The sequence below is a fragment of the Suncus etruscus genome, chromosome 3, assembly GCF_024139225.1.
Source record: "Suncus etruscus isolate mSunEtr1 chromosome 3, mSunEtr1.pri.cur, whole genome shotgun sequence".
In the NCBI taxonomy this organism is placed as follows: domain Eukaryota; kingdom Metazoa; phylum Chordata; class Mammalia; order Eulipotyphla; family Soricidae; genus Suncus; species Suncus etruscus.
The window spans coordinates 160,251,937-160,267,715 of record NC_064850.1 but is presented as its reverse complement, the minus strand read 5'-3'; the positions used below and the strand labels follow the sequence as shown (position 1 = coordinate 160,267,715).

General features: G+C 36.9%; 1 protein-coding gene across 2 annotated transcripts in view; it reads left to right on the top strand.

Moving 5' to 3' along the window:
• Positions 1–15,779, top strand: part of TRAPPC8 (trafficking protein particle complex subunit 8) — an 86,529-nt gene that overhangs the window by 43,061 nt on the left and 27,689 nt on the right. For both annotated transcript variants that reach the window (XM_049770202.1, XM_049770201.1), the window contains 5 exons: positions 5,332–5,437; positions 9,197–9,328; positions 10,141–10,365; positions 11,973–12,081; positions 15,503–15,697. In XM_049770202.1, the coding sequence (XP_049626159.1) occupies positions 5,332–5,437; positions 9,197–9,328; positions 10,141–10,365; positions 11,973–12,081; positions 15,503–15,697 (767 nt within the window). The remainder of the gene's footprint in view (positions 1–5,331; positions 5,438–9,196; positions 9,329–10,140; positions 10,366–11,972; positions 12,082–15,502; positions 15,698–15,779) is intronic.

Here is a 15,779-nt window from a genome sequence, read left to right as displayed (position 1 = left end):
TATGGGATGCTGGGATTCGCTGGGATTCGAACCACCGTCCTTCTGCATGAAAGGCAAACGCCTTACCTCCATGCTATCTATCCGGCCCCTGGACATTTATTTTTAATCTATGTTTTGGGTTTACTGTCTTGGACCAGTTTCCAATCTGACCAGTTTTCAGTCTGAGAGTGGAGTCTTTAATTTACCAACAAGCAGTTGTCTTAACATCAGCAGGATGTTTGAGAATATTTGGGAAATATCGTTATGTTACCAGGTTCAGGGCTTTGTCTCCCAGGACCATCCTCGAGATGCAGACTAATTAGACAATAAGGTGATCTGGGTTTCTAGCTAGCTGACTAGATAAGACGTTCCCATAATCCTCAAACTTTAGGTTTGCAAATTTTAAGTTGCAAAGATAAGTTAATTAGTTGTATTTATGACCAACTGACTATAAATCAGAGGTTCTTAGGATATCTACCTCAAATTTGACTTATGAAGATTAATTAAAATTTATGGCTAAGTAGCCATGTATGTAGAAGAAATGCTTAATATTTTTTTTTTTTTTTTTTGGTTTTTGGTTTTTGGGCCACACCCGGTAACGCTCAGGGGTTACTCCTGGCTATGTGCTCAGAAGTTGCTCCTGGCTTGGGGGACCATATGGGACACCGGGGGAATCGAACCGCGGTCCGTCCAAGGCTAGCACAGGCAAGGCAGGCACCTTACCTTTAGCGCCACCGCCCGGCCCCTGAAATGCTTAATATTGATATGGAGAAAAATTACAGAGTGTCTTTGTCTTCTCCATGTAAGTTATTCTCCAAATTGTCACAAATTTACTGAAATGGAAACTCTTCGAACCTTGTCCTCTTGGTTGCTGGAGACTTCAACACATAGAATTGACTGATTAACTCCTTGACCACTGGCTGTTGAACAGCTCTTCCAGCATTGATCTCCATGGATGCAAGGACTGAAATTTTTAACCCTCTAAACCAAAAGCTGGTTCCTGTGGCAACCAACTCTCCACACTTAGTCTTTTCCAGAAGTTACCTTCATTAACATAACAGAAACATCTTTTTTAGTCTAAAACATTAGAAAATTCTAAGTCTTTTCTGGGGAACTGAGACTAGAACCGAGGGTGAAGACCAGACATGTGAAGTTTATTTTGATCACTTGAATTATTTATATCTTATAAATCACAGTATTATACAAGTGATTTTATTTTTTTTTTATTTTTTATTTTTTATTTTTTTATTTTTTTTTGGTTTTTGGGCCACACCCTGTGACGCTCAGGGGTTACTCCTGGCTATGCGCTCAGAAGTTGCTCCTGGCTTCTTGGGGGACCATATGGGACGCCGGGGGATCGAACCGCGGTCCGTCCTAGGCTAGCAGGCAAGGCAGGCACCTTACCTCCAGCGCCACCGCCCGGCCCCCTAGTGATTTTATTTTAATGCTTTAAAATTAACTCCTAGAAAGAAGCTTACTTATAAAGAAGTAAGATGAGGTGTTTAAAACCCCCTTTTTTTCCCTTTTTGATTTTGTTCAGGTTTAATTTGTTACACATAAGATTGTATGTGTCATGGATGATATGCACTTTGGCTTTTTTTTTTTTTTTTTTTTCCAGTTTTTATTGAGACCAATGTGAATTCCTAGTCTTTTACACTTATATTTAAGGTACATAGTGGCAGTGAATTGGGACAATTCTTCCCACAACCAATGTTAACCTCCCTCTGCCATTGTTCCCAACATGCATCTCATATCTTCACCCTTAGCCCCCTAGACTGTTAGTGTAACAGGTCCCTTTTGTGTATAGCTTGTTTTGGTTTGGGTCTCTAGATTCTATTGTCATTGACTTTGGGTTGGATATTTAGGTCTGATCATTTTTTATTTTCACTCAATGCTCATGAGACTGCTTTGCCCCTGGTACTATCCACTTTTTTTCTCTGTTTGTAGGAAGACATAGAAATATGAGGCAAAACAAGATGATTCATGTTCTATGGTTCTGTTAAAAAAAAAAAAAAAAAAAGGAAAGCAGGCGGGAGTCCCTGACTAGAAGTTCTAAATATAAATTTAAACAAAGGGATGACCTGGTGTGTAGAGGTTTTGTTTTGTTTTGTTTCATTTGTTTTTGTGTAAGTATTGAGGAAATTAGAAAGGAAATTCCTTCAGCCTAAGAGATGCAGGTTTTCTCCACCGTTGAAGCAAATTGTCATGAGACCAACTACAAACTCCAGACCTGTTCATTGTCAAACCCTAAGGTCTTTCTTTATGGTGCCAGGAAATGTTCTGCTTCAGTTGTGGTTGTCAAAGTCAGTTCTCTGTAATTAGAGATCTTGGTTTTTGCATAGATCCTTGGACGAAGTCTAGGATAGTCTTTATTTATGGTTCCATATGTTCTGCTCAGTCATGGTTGTTGTAGTCAGTCTTCTGTATTTAGTGATCTTGGTTTTTGCACAGATTAAAGTATGGAGTGTCTTCTGATTTCATCTCACCTTTAGGTGATGATGTAGGGCAACCCTGCCCTTAGATCAAGTTGTTGTTGTTTCTTTGTCGACAGGATGTTGTATGAACCTACCCTGGACAAGATGGTGCTAGAGTGGTATTAGAGACTCCCTGGGGAGAGTTTAATTCCTGGTGCTGTTGCAGGGAACTATGCCAGTTCTAAGGTTGGGATCCGGGATTCAGGGTTGGACGATTGTGGTTCGATTGTATGAGGTCTAAGTTGAGTCTCCATGACATATGGTCCTTCAGCTGGGGGTCCCTCTGGAGTTGAGTTCAGTAGCATGCAATAGTGCATGTTGCATTGGGGGGTGGGGTGGGAGAAAAAGGGCCTCATAGAATGAGTCAGCAGGAGTTGGTTGCAGCTTCTTGCCAGGATGAGAGATGTGGAACTAAGAGGGTGTCCTTTTGCTTTTGGAGCCGGGTTTTTGCTTACTGGGGCAGGGGTTAACTCCTTAGGCACTAAGGAATTAAGAACTGAGGGAGAAGAGGGTTAAATAGAGAGAGATAATGGATCAGGATTGAGGGGGTGAGAGGACAGAAGGAGTTCTGAATAGAGGGAGTGGAGAGATAATATATAACGGGCTATATACAATATAGGCATGGATTGTTTACAATATAGGTTAGACAAACATAGAGGAATCCACTGCATACAAACTCATTCCCACTTATAGATAGACATTTTAGATCTATTCAGAGGTTGTAGTTGGAGGCCTGACCTTTATGAGGTGGGTATGAGTGCTTAAAAACAATTGAATTAAGAAAAATAATGAAGTAGATTAAAAGAAAAAGAGATAGAAAAAATAAAGACAAAATAAATTGAGCTAGCACATCGGAGGGGAAAGGTTTTCCAATCTAAGCACTTCATCAGTGACAGGGGTGAACTTTGCTAAGCATTTTTGTTTTTATTTTTGAACCACTTGATGTTCAGGGCTTACTCCTGGCTTTCTTCAGGTATTACTAGCTCTGGGAACCATATGGGATGCAGATCTGCTGCATGCAGGACAAATGGCTGACCAGCTGTATTCTCTCTATGGCCCTGGAATTAGCTATTTTGAACTTGTCTTATTAAATAAGAAAAATATGGATTAAATGATAAATCAAGGAAGAATATGAGATGTTTTTATACAAAGTTAATTCCAGTGAAACTTTATACAAGTTAGGATTCATCAGCTGTAACAAATGTATGAAATCCTTATATAACTCATAATTTGATTTAGAAATTCATAAATTGGTCCAACAATCAGAACATTTAATGGGATATTTGTGAACTTGACTTGAAAGAAATAGGGCTGTGATTTATTTATTTATTTATATATTTTACTTCTGGAACCATACCCAGTGATGCTTATGGCTTAACTCCTGGCTCTGTTTTTAGGATTTATTCCTGGTGGGTTCTGGGACTATATGGGATCCTGGGGATTGAAACCAGGTTGGCTGTGTGCAAGTCAAATATCCTACTATACTATACTATACTATACTATACTATACTATACTATACTATACTATACTATACTATACTATACTATACTATACTATACTATACTAAACTATATTACTGCTATAGTAAGGTGGCTGTGATTTAATAGCCAAGAAGATATTTCAGGAATTGTAAGTGGTAGCAATGAATGTTTTAGATACAGCGTTGCCAGTGAAAGGGACTAGAATTAGAGCTGATGTTGCACAACCCTAGCATATGTCTTAAATATCTGGAGAAGAACAGTAAATGAACCCCAAGATTAGTAGAAGAAAGAAAATTAGAAAAATCAGAGCAAAAATTGATAAAAAATATATCAGATAGTAAAACTTGGAGACAGTTCTTTGACATAATAAGCAAAATAGACAAACCCATAGCTAGATTGACTTTGAGGAAAAGGAGAAAATGCCTAATCAAATTGTATCAGAGATAAAAGGTGAGAAATTATAATGTGGATCTTTCAGAAATTAAAAATATAAGAAGTTGCTTGTACTGATAAACTGGAGAACCTAGAAGAAATGGACAGATTCTTAGAAAATGCTATCTTTGGGCCCAGAGAGATAGCACAGCGTCGTTTGCCTTGCAAGCAGCCGATCCAGGACCAAAGGTGGTTGGTTCGAATCCCGGTGTCCCATATGGTCCCCCGTGCCTGCCAAGAGCTATTTCTGAGCAGACAGCCAGGAGTAACCCCTGAGCATCGCCGGGTGTGGCCCCAAAACAAAAACAAAAACAAAAACAAAAGATTTCAGAGCTTCCATCTACCCAGCAATTCCACTTATTTATAACCCCAAGAAGCAATCATTTGAAAGGACATATGCATACAATTGTTCATTGAATTTTGCCATGTATTCTTGGTACAAAATTATACATTGATTTTAAAAAGTTACTAGACTTATTAGAAGGGGTTGTTTTTTGTCTTTTATTTAGTATAAACCAAAGATAGAGATTTTGATTGTTTTATTGAGGGGGCATTCTTGGCTCTGCTTAGGGCTTACTTGTTACTTTGGCAAGGCTCGGGAGCATGAGGGAAACTGGGATCAAAGCCCAGGTTACAGTGTGCAAGACAAGCACCCTCTTCTGTGCTCTCTCCTCAGCTTCAGTTTTTGTTTTCTCATTTTCAGTTACAACCAGCAGTGCTGAATGTTTCTCCCAGGTCTCTGCTTGAGAGTTATTCCTACAGTGTTCAGGGTATTATGTAGTGCTGGTCCCAAATGAGGGCTTGCTCTGATGCAAAGCATCCACTCAGCTCACTGAACTATCTCTCTGGCCCAATAGATTTTCATTTTGCATAAAAATTGGAATTGGAAACTTGTTGAGTACATGATAACTAGGATTTAGAAAAAGATCATTTTAGCATTAACATTTTTTATCTTTTCCTTTAGGAACATGGTATTGGCTGAAAGATGTGTATTGCTTAGTGCAGAAATCTTAAAAAGCCAAGGCAAATATTCAGAAGCTGCAGCTCTCCTAATACGGTTGACTAGTGAGGTATGAAACTTATAGAATTGTATGTCTCTTGTAATTGTGTACAAAACTAGGAGTATCTCATTTTGTTATTTGTTTAATTTTAAAGTAATTTTATAAATTTTATAAACAATACAGATTTAAGTCTGTATTATCATTATTCTGTCTTTTAGCATGTTCTGTGAATTGTGTTTTGAACTAGACAAATCATTTAAAGTGTCATACACATGCAGTATTTCTAATAAAAATCAATATAAAAAGTAAAAATTTTTTTATTCTTCATCTTTGTGAATTAAAAAATAAATCTTAAGCATTAAAAAAAATCTCTAAAACAAATTTTGAAGGGGTGAAAAAAGCAACTCACTTTCTAATTACTACCAAAGACCTGTAGGAGCCATTGTATTGACTTTGGGTTTTTAAAGAATGGTAATGATTCCTTATATATGTGGTGAACTTTGCCTTTTAACTGTTGACAAACTTTAGGGTTTTAATTCTTGAACCATTGTTCTCACTATACTTTATTTTTATGATCTGTTTAATGAAATTTAGGTTAAAATTTATCTTATTAATTACATTAAGATATTTAGTTTTATTATTACAATATAAAAGTAAAATCACTGTAATAGATGAAACAAAAAAAAAAACGGGAAAAAATGTAGGAGAGCAACTATTTCTTTTGGTTTTTGGGTCACGCCCTGCAGCGCTCAGGGGTTACTCCTGGCTCTATGCTCAGAAATTGCTTCTGGTAGGCTCGGGACTTTATGGGATGCCGGGATTCAAACCATCATCCTTATTCATGCAAGGCAAAACCTTACTTCCATGCTATCTCTCCGGCCCCAGGAGAGCAACTTTTAAACCTAGAGTTGGTAACATTTTTTTTTCCAGTTAGTTACATTAATACTTTGAAGCCATAATGACAACTAAAGAATAATGTCTTTCATATTAAAACTAGGAATTATTACTTGGAAATATATGACCAACACTAAAACAGATTTTTACAAAGAATTCTTAGGGAATAACAAAACTCAATTTACAAAAGTGTACAGATATGGAATTCAAGAAAAAGAACAAAACCCTTAAACAAATCAAAGGATTAATATCTTTACTATGAAAGACATGTGTATTGCAAAATAAAATGTTATTTTTTTTAGAGGTAAAATGAGTAGATTTTTTGTTGAATATACTACCATTTTATGACTGGCTGATAGAATTCTAAGTATATGCATTATGTTAATTAAGTTCTATGCCTAGAAATTTGTCTATTAAAGTACTTTTATATAGTACTTGTAAAGAACTCAGTATTTATATCAATGTTTATTTAAACTTCTAGGGGACTGGAAAGATAGTACAGAAGTAAAGCCTTTTATGTGGCCAACCTGGGTTTGACCACCAGCACCTATTTTCCCTGAGCACCACCAGGAATGATTTCTGTGTGCAAAGCCAGGAGTAACCACCAAATATGGCTGAATGTGACCTCAAAACAAAACAAAACAGTTAATTGAAGTTTTTTAATTAACTAAATATAAAATACTGAATAAATAGGTCTATTGTACAATTCATGTAGTTGAATATAATGTACTATTAAAGGAAAAGAGAGTAGATATCTTGGAAAGATGTCTATAATTTTAAGTTAAAAAATAAGATTAGGGGGCTGGAGAGATAGCACATTGGTAGGGAGTTTTCCTTAGACACAGAAGGATGGTGGTTCAAATCCTGGCATCCCATATGGTCCCCTGAGCCTGCCAGGAATGATTTCTGAGCGTCGAGCCAGGAATAACCCCTGTGCACTGCCAGGTATGACCCAAAAACAAAAAAAGAATAACAATAACAAAATAAATAAAATTAGTGCTGGGAAAATGTTGTAGGTAAAGTCATTTAACTTTGCATGAGGCTGCAAGTGGCCACAACTCTGGTTCAAATCCCCAGCACCACTTTATGGTCTTTTGATTCAGGCATCATGTGGTTAATTTGATTCTTCCCAAAGTACTTAGCACAATACCTTTTATATAAGAGGTATAATACTATTTATGTATAAAAAAGAATGTGTATTTAAAATTTTGTATTTGTCATAGTCATGCTTATGTGTGTGTATGAAACATCTGTTTAGAGAAATAGCACCTAGTATATATAGAGAGAATGGAGCAGTAGTTACTGGTGTAAATCAGTTGAGGTGTGGGGTGGAAATAAAGTTCACTCTTAAAACATTTTTTTAAATAATTTTTATAAAACAGTTTTCTGGGCTGAAGAGAGAAAATGTTTTACAAAACCTTTTTAGAGTTTTTCAGTTTTTTTGAGAGTCATACCTGAGATCTAGCCCCAAAACAAAAATTATTTTATAAAACAAAAAGCAAGCGCCTTAGCTTCTCCCAACCTTTTATTGATTTTATATTCCTGATTTTTCCCACTTATTAGCTTTTGGATCTTAATTTAAAAAAAAATTATATGATCCTTTAATTTTTATTGTGCAAGGTTGTAATAGATAAGGGTATTATTTACTGAGTGCTCAGATCTTTTTCAGCTCTAGGTTACTATAGGAAATAGTTATTGTAATCATGGTATATGAACACTTTTTTGATATAACTATAATTTGTTGAAATAATTGCATTTAAAGTCAATGTTTTTTATTTGCAACTTTCCCTGGGGAAAATAATGGCAGCAGAACACATGGAAGGGCATGGTAAGTTCAGCTTCAGAATAGCTGAAAACCTAGAGAAAGTTTTGGTGAAAATGTTGTTGATGCTTAATCAGCAACCTTCAGCACTTTCTCATTATTTCTAAAATGATTACAGGTCTTTCACTTGAAAGGTTGACTTTAAGGGAGATGATACAAATGCCATATGTGGTTTATTTAGATAGTGTTGTAAGAGTGTATTGAAGTAGAAATTAGTTTGAATTATATATGCCATTTACTCTTACACTAGTAGGTGATAATACACTTTGAATGGTAGCCCTCTGAACTTCTAATGTATAGGAGTCATTTTGGCTTTTTTGAATTGTAGCAAAAATTGAGAATTCCCTTTAAATATAACAAAACTTTATATCAGAGGTCTCAAACTCGCGGCCTGCAGACCGCAAACAGCCCTCCGTACAACATTTTGTGGCCCTGCCACAGAAGAGGAATTTGTTTTTGTTTTGTTTTGTTTTAGTTGTTTGGGTCACACCCCCCAATGTTCAAGGTTTACTACTGACTTTGCACTCAAGGATCACCCGACTTTGCCTCCTTCGGCCCGCAGGTAAATTGAGTTTGAGACCCCTGCTTTATATTATAAAAGAAAACTAGTAGACTAGATTATTACATAACCTACATACATTTTATTTTATTTTTCTCTTTTGAATAAATGGAAATATATTTGATGGTATTGGTTGACTTCCAGAAGAAATTAGATTGGTGTGAATACTATGCCTCCCCCCTCCTTTTTTCTGCTTTAAGATAATCAGCATACCTGTTTTTTTATCAGCATACCTTTTAAAATACTAGTTTATCTAAATAAATTTTGCCCTTTGTAAAAGGATTTTATTCAGAGATTTATTACATGGTATGTGTCAAAATCAGAGATTTGCTTTTATAAAAAACAGACTAATGGTAGAGAATATTTTGAAGAATTAAAAACAATTGGGTTTGCTGGAAGAATCAAGATTGAATTGCCCCATAACCTTTGCCCTTAAATTCTCTAATTTAAAATGGTGAATATTTTATAAATATTTTATAAAAACAAATATTTTTAGTGAGTATCATTTTACTGTTAATTTTATGCAATAACCGTCTTTTTAAACATTCAATAGGATTCTGATCTTCGAAGTGCACTTCTTTTGGAACAGGCAGCACATTGCTTTATAAACATGAAGAGCCCCATGGTTAGAAAATATGCATTTCATATGATATTGGCCGGTCATCGATTTAGTAAAGCAGGGCAGGTGAGTGCATGCTACAAAAGAAATAATTTGTTAGAATTAATAATGTGGATATAAATTCTATTGAGATAGCATGTTACATTGGTAAGACCTTGCAATTTGGATTTACTGTATACAAATCTTTTTTTTGTTTGTTTTCTTTTTTTGGTTTTGGGTCACACCTGGAAGCACTCAGGGGTTACTCCTGGCTCTACGCTCAGAAATCGCCCCTGGCAGGCACAGGGGACCATATGGGATGCCAGGATTCGAATACCATCCTTCTATTGCAAGGCATTACCTCCATGTTATCTCTCTAGCCCCACAAATCTATCTTTAATCTTGTTGTAGTTACAGTTTACTTTAGTTGATCTTGACTTCTCAGAGTTTTTTCCTTGACAGAGCAGGTCAAGACACAATTTCCTAGCCCCTTGTTGTGCCAGGAATGACACACTGTCTGTCAACCACTGACCCAGGACTAGTTTTTTTTTTCTCATAAAATTTTTTTTTGGGTTTTTGTTTTTGGATCATACCAGTGGCGCTCAGAGGTTACTCCTGGCTCAGCTCTCAGAAATTACTGGCAGGCACGGAGGACTATATGGGATGTCAGGATTTGAACCACTGTTTGTCCTGAATCGGCTGCATGCAAGGCAAAATGCCCTACCGCTGTTATATCTCTCGGCCCCCCCTTTTTTTCATAAGTTTTAAGGGGTTTTCAGAAATGTTAGTTTTATTTCCTCACAATTATTCTTTAATAGAGAGAGAGAAGTTGTGCATTTATTTGTTCTGTTTTAAGATATGTAAATGTATATTTTAATACTTCGTTTTGTTTCTTAAAGAAAAAACATGCTCTACGTTGTTACTGTCAAGCCATGCAAGTTTACAAAGGAAAAGGCTGGTCTCTTGCAGAGGATCATATTAACTTCACCATCGGGCGCCAGTCATATACTCTCAGACAACTGGACAATGCTGTATCTGCTTTTAGACATATTTTAATCAATGAAAGTAAACAGTCAGCTGCTCAACAAGGGACCTTCCTCAGAGAGTATCTTTATGTTTACAAGGTACTTTTCAGAAAATATATATTAAAATAACAAATTTCTAGCACAAAATATATCCATTGCTGACTAGCAGGAAACTAATGAAGGTTTTTTTCTTTTTTTAAAAGAAACTATAATTAGCTGTCATAATAGAATATTATGACAAAAAAAGCAGGCTAGTCTTTTTAGTTGCCTGAGTTGCATTGCCTGTTATATTTGTTTGACTGTGTGTGCCACACTGGACTGCTCAGGGCTATACTACTGGGTCTCTGCTCCTGGATCACTTCTGGAGGAATGTGGTTGCTCATATGGGATGTTGTGGATTGAACCAAGGCGAGCAATCTCACTTCTGTACTAAGTCTCTGCCCCTGCCCTTTACATTTTTAAAAAGAAAACAGTAACATCCCAGTAAATGTTTGATTTGTGATTGCTCTTAGAATCTGGAAGAGGAAAGACAGAGTCTGGAGAGATAGTTAAGATAGATACAAAGTACTTGCCTTGTACACAACTGAACCTTGTTATACATATGGTTTCCCTAAGACATGTCAGGAGTAAGCCCAGAGCATAGCCAGGTGTGTGTCTTATATTAGAAAACAAAAACAAAAACAAAAAGTAGCGGCAGTGTTCCAGGGAAATTGCTCAACAGATTGAGTATGTTCTTTGCATGTATGATAGGCTGGGATCAATCCCCAGTAATACATGATCTTCCATTCCTGCTGGGAGCAACTCCTGGGCAGAGATCTGGGAGTAGTCCCTAAGCACTGCTGGGTATGGCCTAAAATTAATAGTGTGATAAAGAATAGTAAATTAATAATTAATTGAATTGTAATGAATTGCTGGGAATAAAATGCATATCAAAATAATGTTTTCAGTTTATCATATAAAGAGAGCTAACTAGCTGTGTAACCTTAGGAAGAGTCTCTTGCATTGTGATAAATATCTAAAGCTCTTTCCATTTTTAAAATTTGATGACTCGTATTAAGTGAAGGTTGGTATCAGGGTTGTAGCTCTGAGATAGAGTTCTTGCCTTGCATGTTTGAGGCCCTGGGATCCATTCCCAGTACTGCAATAATAATAATAATAATAGTACTACTAGTAGTAGTAAAGTTAAAAATTCTTTCCTCCTCTCTAATTGTTGGTTTGTTGTACCAAGGGTTGCACAGTTGGTATGCTGCTTCCACATTTGGCTATCTTGCACTGGTTGTGGTGTCAGGGGTTAGACTCACAGTTGGTTATGGTGCAAGAGATTGCACTTGGCAAAGTTGGGTAGTACAAGGGATTGAACTGTGACCTCATAATAGATGCACGGTAGTTGCTCTACCATTGAGCCATATCCTGGGCCTCAAATGAGTAATTCTTTTTGTTTTGTTTGGAGTTACACACTCTGGTGCTCCAGGACTATTACTCCCAGTTCTGTACTTGAGGGTCATTCCCAGCAGTGCCCGGGAGACCATGAAGTCAGTGTCAGGGATTCACACCAGATTTCCTAAAAAGGCAAAATGAACCTTCTGTCCTTTGAACTTCTCTAGTAGTACTTGAAATAATTTTAATACCCTTTATATTTAACAATGAGGAAATAAGTATAAAATAAGGATTTAAAAAAATTCCTTTTCCTTTTATATTTCTGTTAGAATGTAAGTCAGCTATCACCTGATGGTCCTTTACCACAGCTTCCCTTACCATATATTAACAGTTCAGCAACACGGGTTTTCTTTGGCCACGACCGACGACCAGCTGATGGTTAGTAAAGTTTTATTACTATTATTATTATTATTATCATTATTATTATTATTATTATTATTATTATTACTTTAGTCACTTTTCTCAGTTTTTTTCCACTTATTAAGGAATGGGTAGTGATACCTATCTCCTCAATCATCCTGCTGAAGACAGGTACCTTAGTGTTTTTTATTAACAGCTTTAGAAAGTAACATGTATATATTCAACTATGAAGGAGTCTGTTGATCTCAATTGTTTTAAAAGAAAGTAACAACAAAAGAGGGCATGAGATGGTAGTAGTAGAGGGAAGAAATACTCCAGTGGCGGGTATGGTGTTCATACATTGTGTGTATATATCCTGTCATTGATAGTGTTATAAATCATGGTGTCTCAAATAAAATTTGAAAATAAATATATTCTTAAAAACAGTAATAGTATAAATGAATGTAATTATAGCTGGCATTTTTTTGTTGTTGTTTTGGTTTTTGGGCCACACCTGGCAGCACTTAGAGGTGGGGGGAACCATATGGGATGCTGAGAATCAAACCTGGGTCCATCCCGGGTCGGCTGTGTGCAAGGCAAACAAATGCCCTACCGTTGTGCTATCTCTCCGGCCCCCGGTAATTGTAGCTTTTAACACACAACATACACATGTTATAATATAACACTGATAAATTTTTAATGACTAGAAGTTAATATAGAATACTATATTGAATATATATAACTATTGGCTATTTATATAGTTATACTGGTTGTTGTTTTTTTTTTTTATCATTTTTGCTTTTTAAAAATTTTCTTTTTTGGGCTAATCCTGGTGTTGGTCAAGGTAAGCATTTGTTTTTTACTGGTTCTATGCTCAGAATCACTCCTTGCAGTGCTTTGTGACCTTATATACTAGGGATTTAAAATGAGTTGGCCATGTGGAAGGCAAGTGCCTTACCATTGTACTGTTTCTCAGATCCATTTTTTATAGTCATACTGAGATGTACTCTTTGAAGTCCATATTCTTAATTACATTAAATGGCAAAAAAGTTCTAACATTTTATTATAGAATTTATTACTATAGGGTATGCAGGAACATTCAAGAGTTGTCTGTATTCTATTGCCCCCCCCCCCCCATTTCTTTTGTTTTTTGGTTTTTGGGTCACACCCAGCAGCGCTCAGGGTTACTCCTGACTCTAAGCTCAGGAATCGCTCCTGGCAGGCTCAGGGGACCATGTGGGATGCTGGGATTCGAACCACTGTCCTCCTTCTGCATGCTAGGCAAACGCCTTACCTTCATACTATCTAGCCCTTCTGTTGCTTTTTTTTTTAATTCTCATTTTTGCTTTTGGGTCACACTTGGCAGTGCTTAGGGAATACTATCAGATCTGCGCTTGGGGGTCATACCCAGTGGTTCCTGGAGGATCAACAGGGCTTAACCATCTCCCGCATGCATTTTAACAACTAGAAGTTAATATAGAATACTTTGTTGAGTACTTATACCCTTTGCTTGCGAATCATACACTTAGCCTGTTGAGCTATTTCTCTGGTCTGTTATAAGACTATGTCTATTTTTATTTCTTTGTTTTTGGACCACATTCTGTTTTGTTCAGAAATTATTTATGCACCTTTGCTAAGGACATGTTTCTTTTTTTGGTTTTGTTTTGTTTTGTTTTTTGGGCCACTCGTTTGATGCTCAGGGGTTACTCCTGGCTAAGCGCTCAGAAATTGCCCCTGGCTTGTGGGGACCATATGGGACGCTGGGGTATCGAACTGCAGTCCTTCCTTGGCTAGCGCTTGCAAGGCAGACACCTTACCTCTAGCGCCACCTCTCCGGCCCCAGGACATCTTTCTTGACGTTGCGTGGGGTAGTGTGGTATTCAGGATGGAATCAGGGTTGGCCACATGCACACAGGATCTTAACCCCTCTACTGTTACTTTAGTCTTATAATGCTATAAATTATAGATACTTTTCTAAACCTTAAACCCTGAGTGACAGTTCTAGGCCTAAAGTATAAGTATTTTGTCATATATTGGGTTACATTTTATGTCTGAACCTTCAGATATTTGAGTTAATATTTCTCCTATTATCTAGTTTATTTTTTACTTTTTTTTGACTTACTTTTGTTCCTCTTTTTGGGCTATACTTGGTAGTGCTCAGGTTTTCTGGCTTTGTGCTTGTGGGGTGCTCCCTGGTATTGCACAGGTCACCATCTCTTAGAGGGTGTCCTGCCTGGGTCTCCTGGGTGCCCAGTCCATTGATCTTTCTCTAATTTATTTTATTAAATTGTATTTTATAAACGTGTTAAGAACTTTTGTTTTTAATAATAAAAAATTAAGAGGAAACAACTAAAATTTCTAAAACCAAGTATTATATTGTTACTGACTAAATTTTTTTGGTGTAATTATATAAATTCTTGTTATAGGACAGGATTGAAATAGTTCTACATGTTTCAGCATGGATGATACAACATAATGCTGAGCAAAAAAGTTATATTAGTTATAATTATAAAGTTATAGATAAAATGCATACAAACTTTCTTTTGCATTTTTTTAATAAAAGTACAAAACTAAGAAAAGAATAGATGAATGCTATACTTATGAAATAGCTCAGGAAAGAAATGATAAAAGTTCATATGATCATATGACAAAGTTGAAGTTTATGAAGTTTTGATGTGCTGACATTTATTATGATGTTTTCAATATTTCGTATAAAAATTGTGGGTCTGGGGCCAGAGAGATAGCACAACAGGAGGGCATTTGTCTTGCATGTGGTCAACCCAGGAGGGACAGTGGTTCAATTCCTGATATCTCATATAGTCCCCTGAACCTGCTAGGAGCGATTTCTGAGTGTAGAGCTGGGAGTAAACCCTGAGAGCTGCCAGGTGTGACCCCAGCCCCCCCCCCCCCCCCCAAATTTGTGGCCCAGAGTGAGGGTATAGCAGGTAGGGCGCTTGCCTTGCAGGTTCAGTTCCTGAGTATAGAGCCAGAAGTAAACCCGGAGCAATACTGTTGGTTGTGGCCACAAACCATTTTCCCCCTGCCTCACCTCCCCCCTCCCCCCCAAATTGAGATAGGGTAATGTTACTTGCTCTACACACAGCCTACCTGGGTTTGATCCCTGGCTCCACATAGGATTTTCCAGCACTGTCTGGAAAACAAGGAGTACACAGTTTGCTGTGTTCCAAGCACCCCGTTACCTCCTCTTAGGACTACCACTTCCCCCAATGAAATTGTGGCAGGCTAAAGAGAATACCTCCAATGTCAGGAGGAAAATACTATCAGTATTTTAAGCAAAGTTCCAGTGGAAGGATAAATAACAGACATTTTTCTCTCATATAATTAGAATTAGGCAAGAAGAAGGTATATTTTTTACTTACTTCGTTTTATTTATTTAAGTGGTATCATCGGAGAGGGCAGGTGTTAATAAATCTGTATGTTGTGGCTTTAATTTTTAAAGGTGAAAAGCAAGCAGCTACTCATGTGAGTCTAGATCAGGAATATGACACCGAATCTTCTCAACAATGGAAACAACTTGAAGAACAAGTTGTAACTGTGGTTAACAAAGGAATAATTCCATCATATTTCCATCCTACGCAATACTGCTTGAACAGTTACTCGGATAACTCCAGGTTCCCACTTGCAGTTGTAGAAGGTGATACACTATAATTCAATGTTTTTGGTTTGTAGATTCAAGATAAATTTACTACATGCCAAAAATTGCTAGAAGCTGGGAA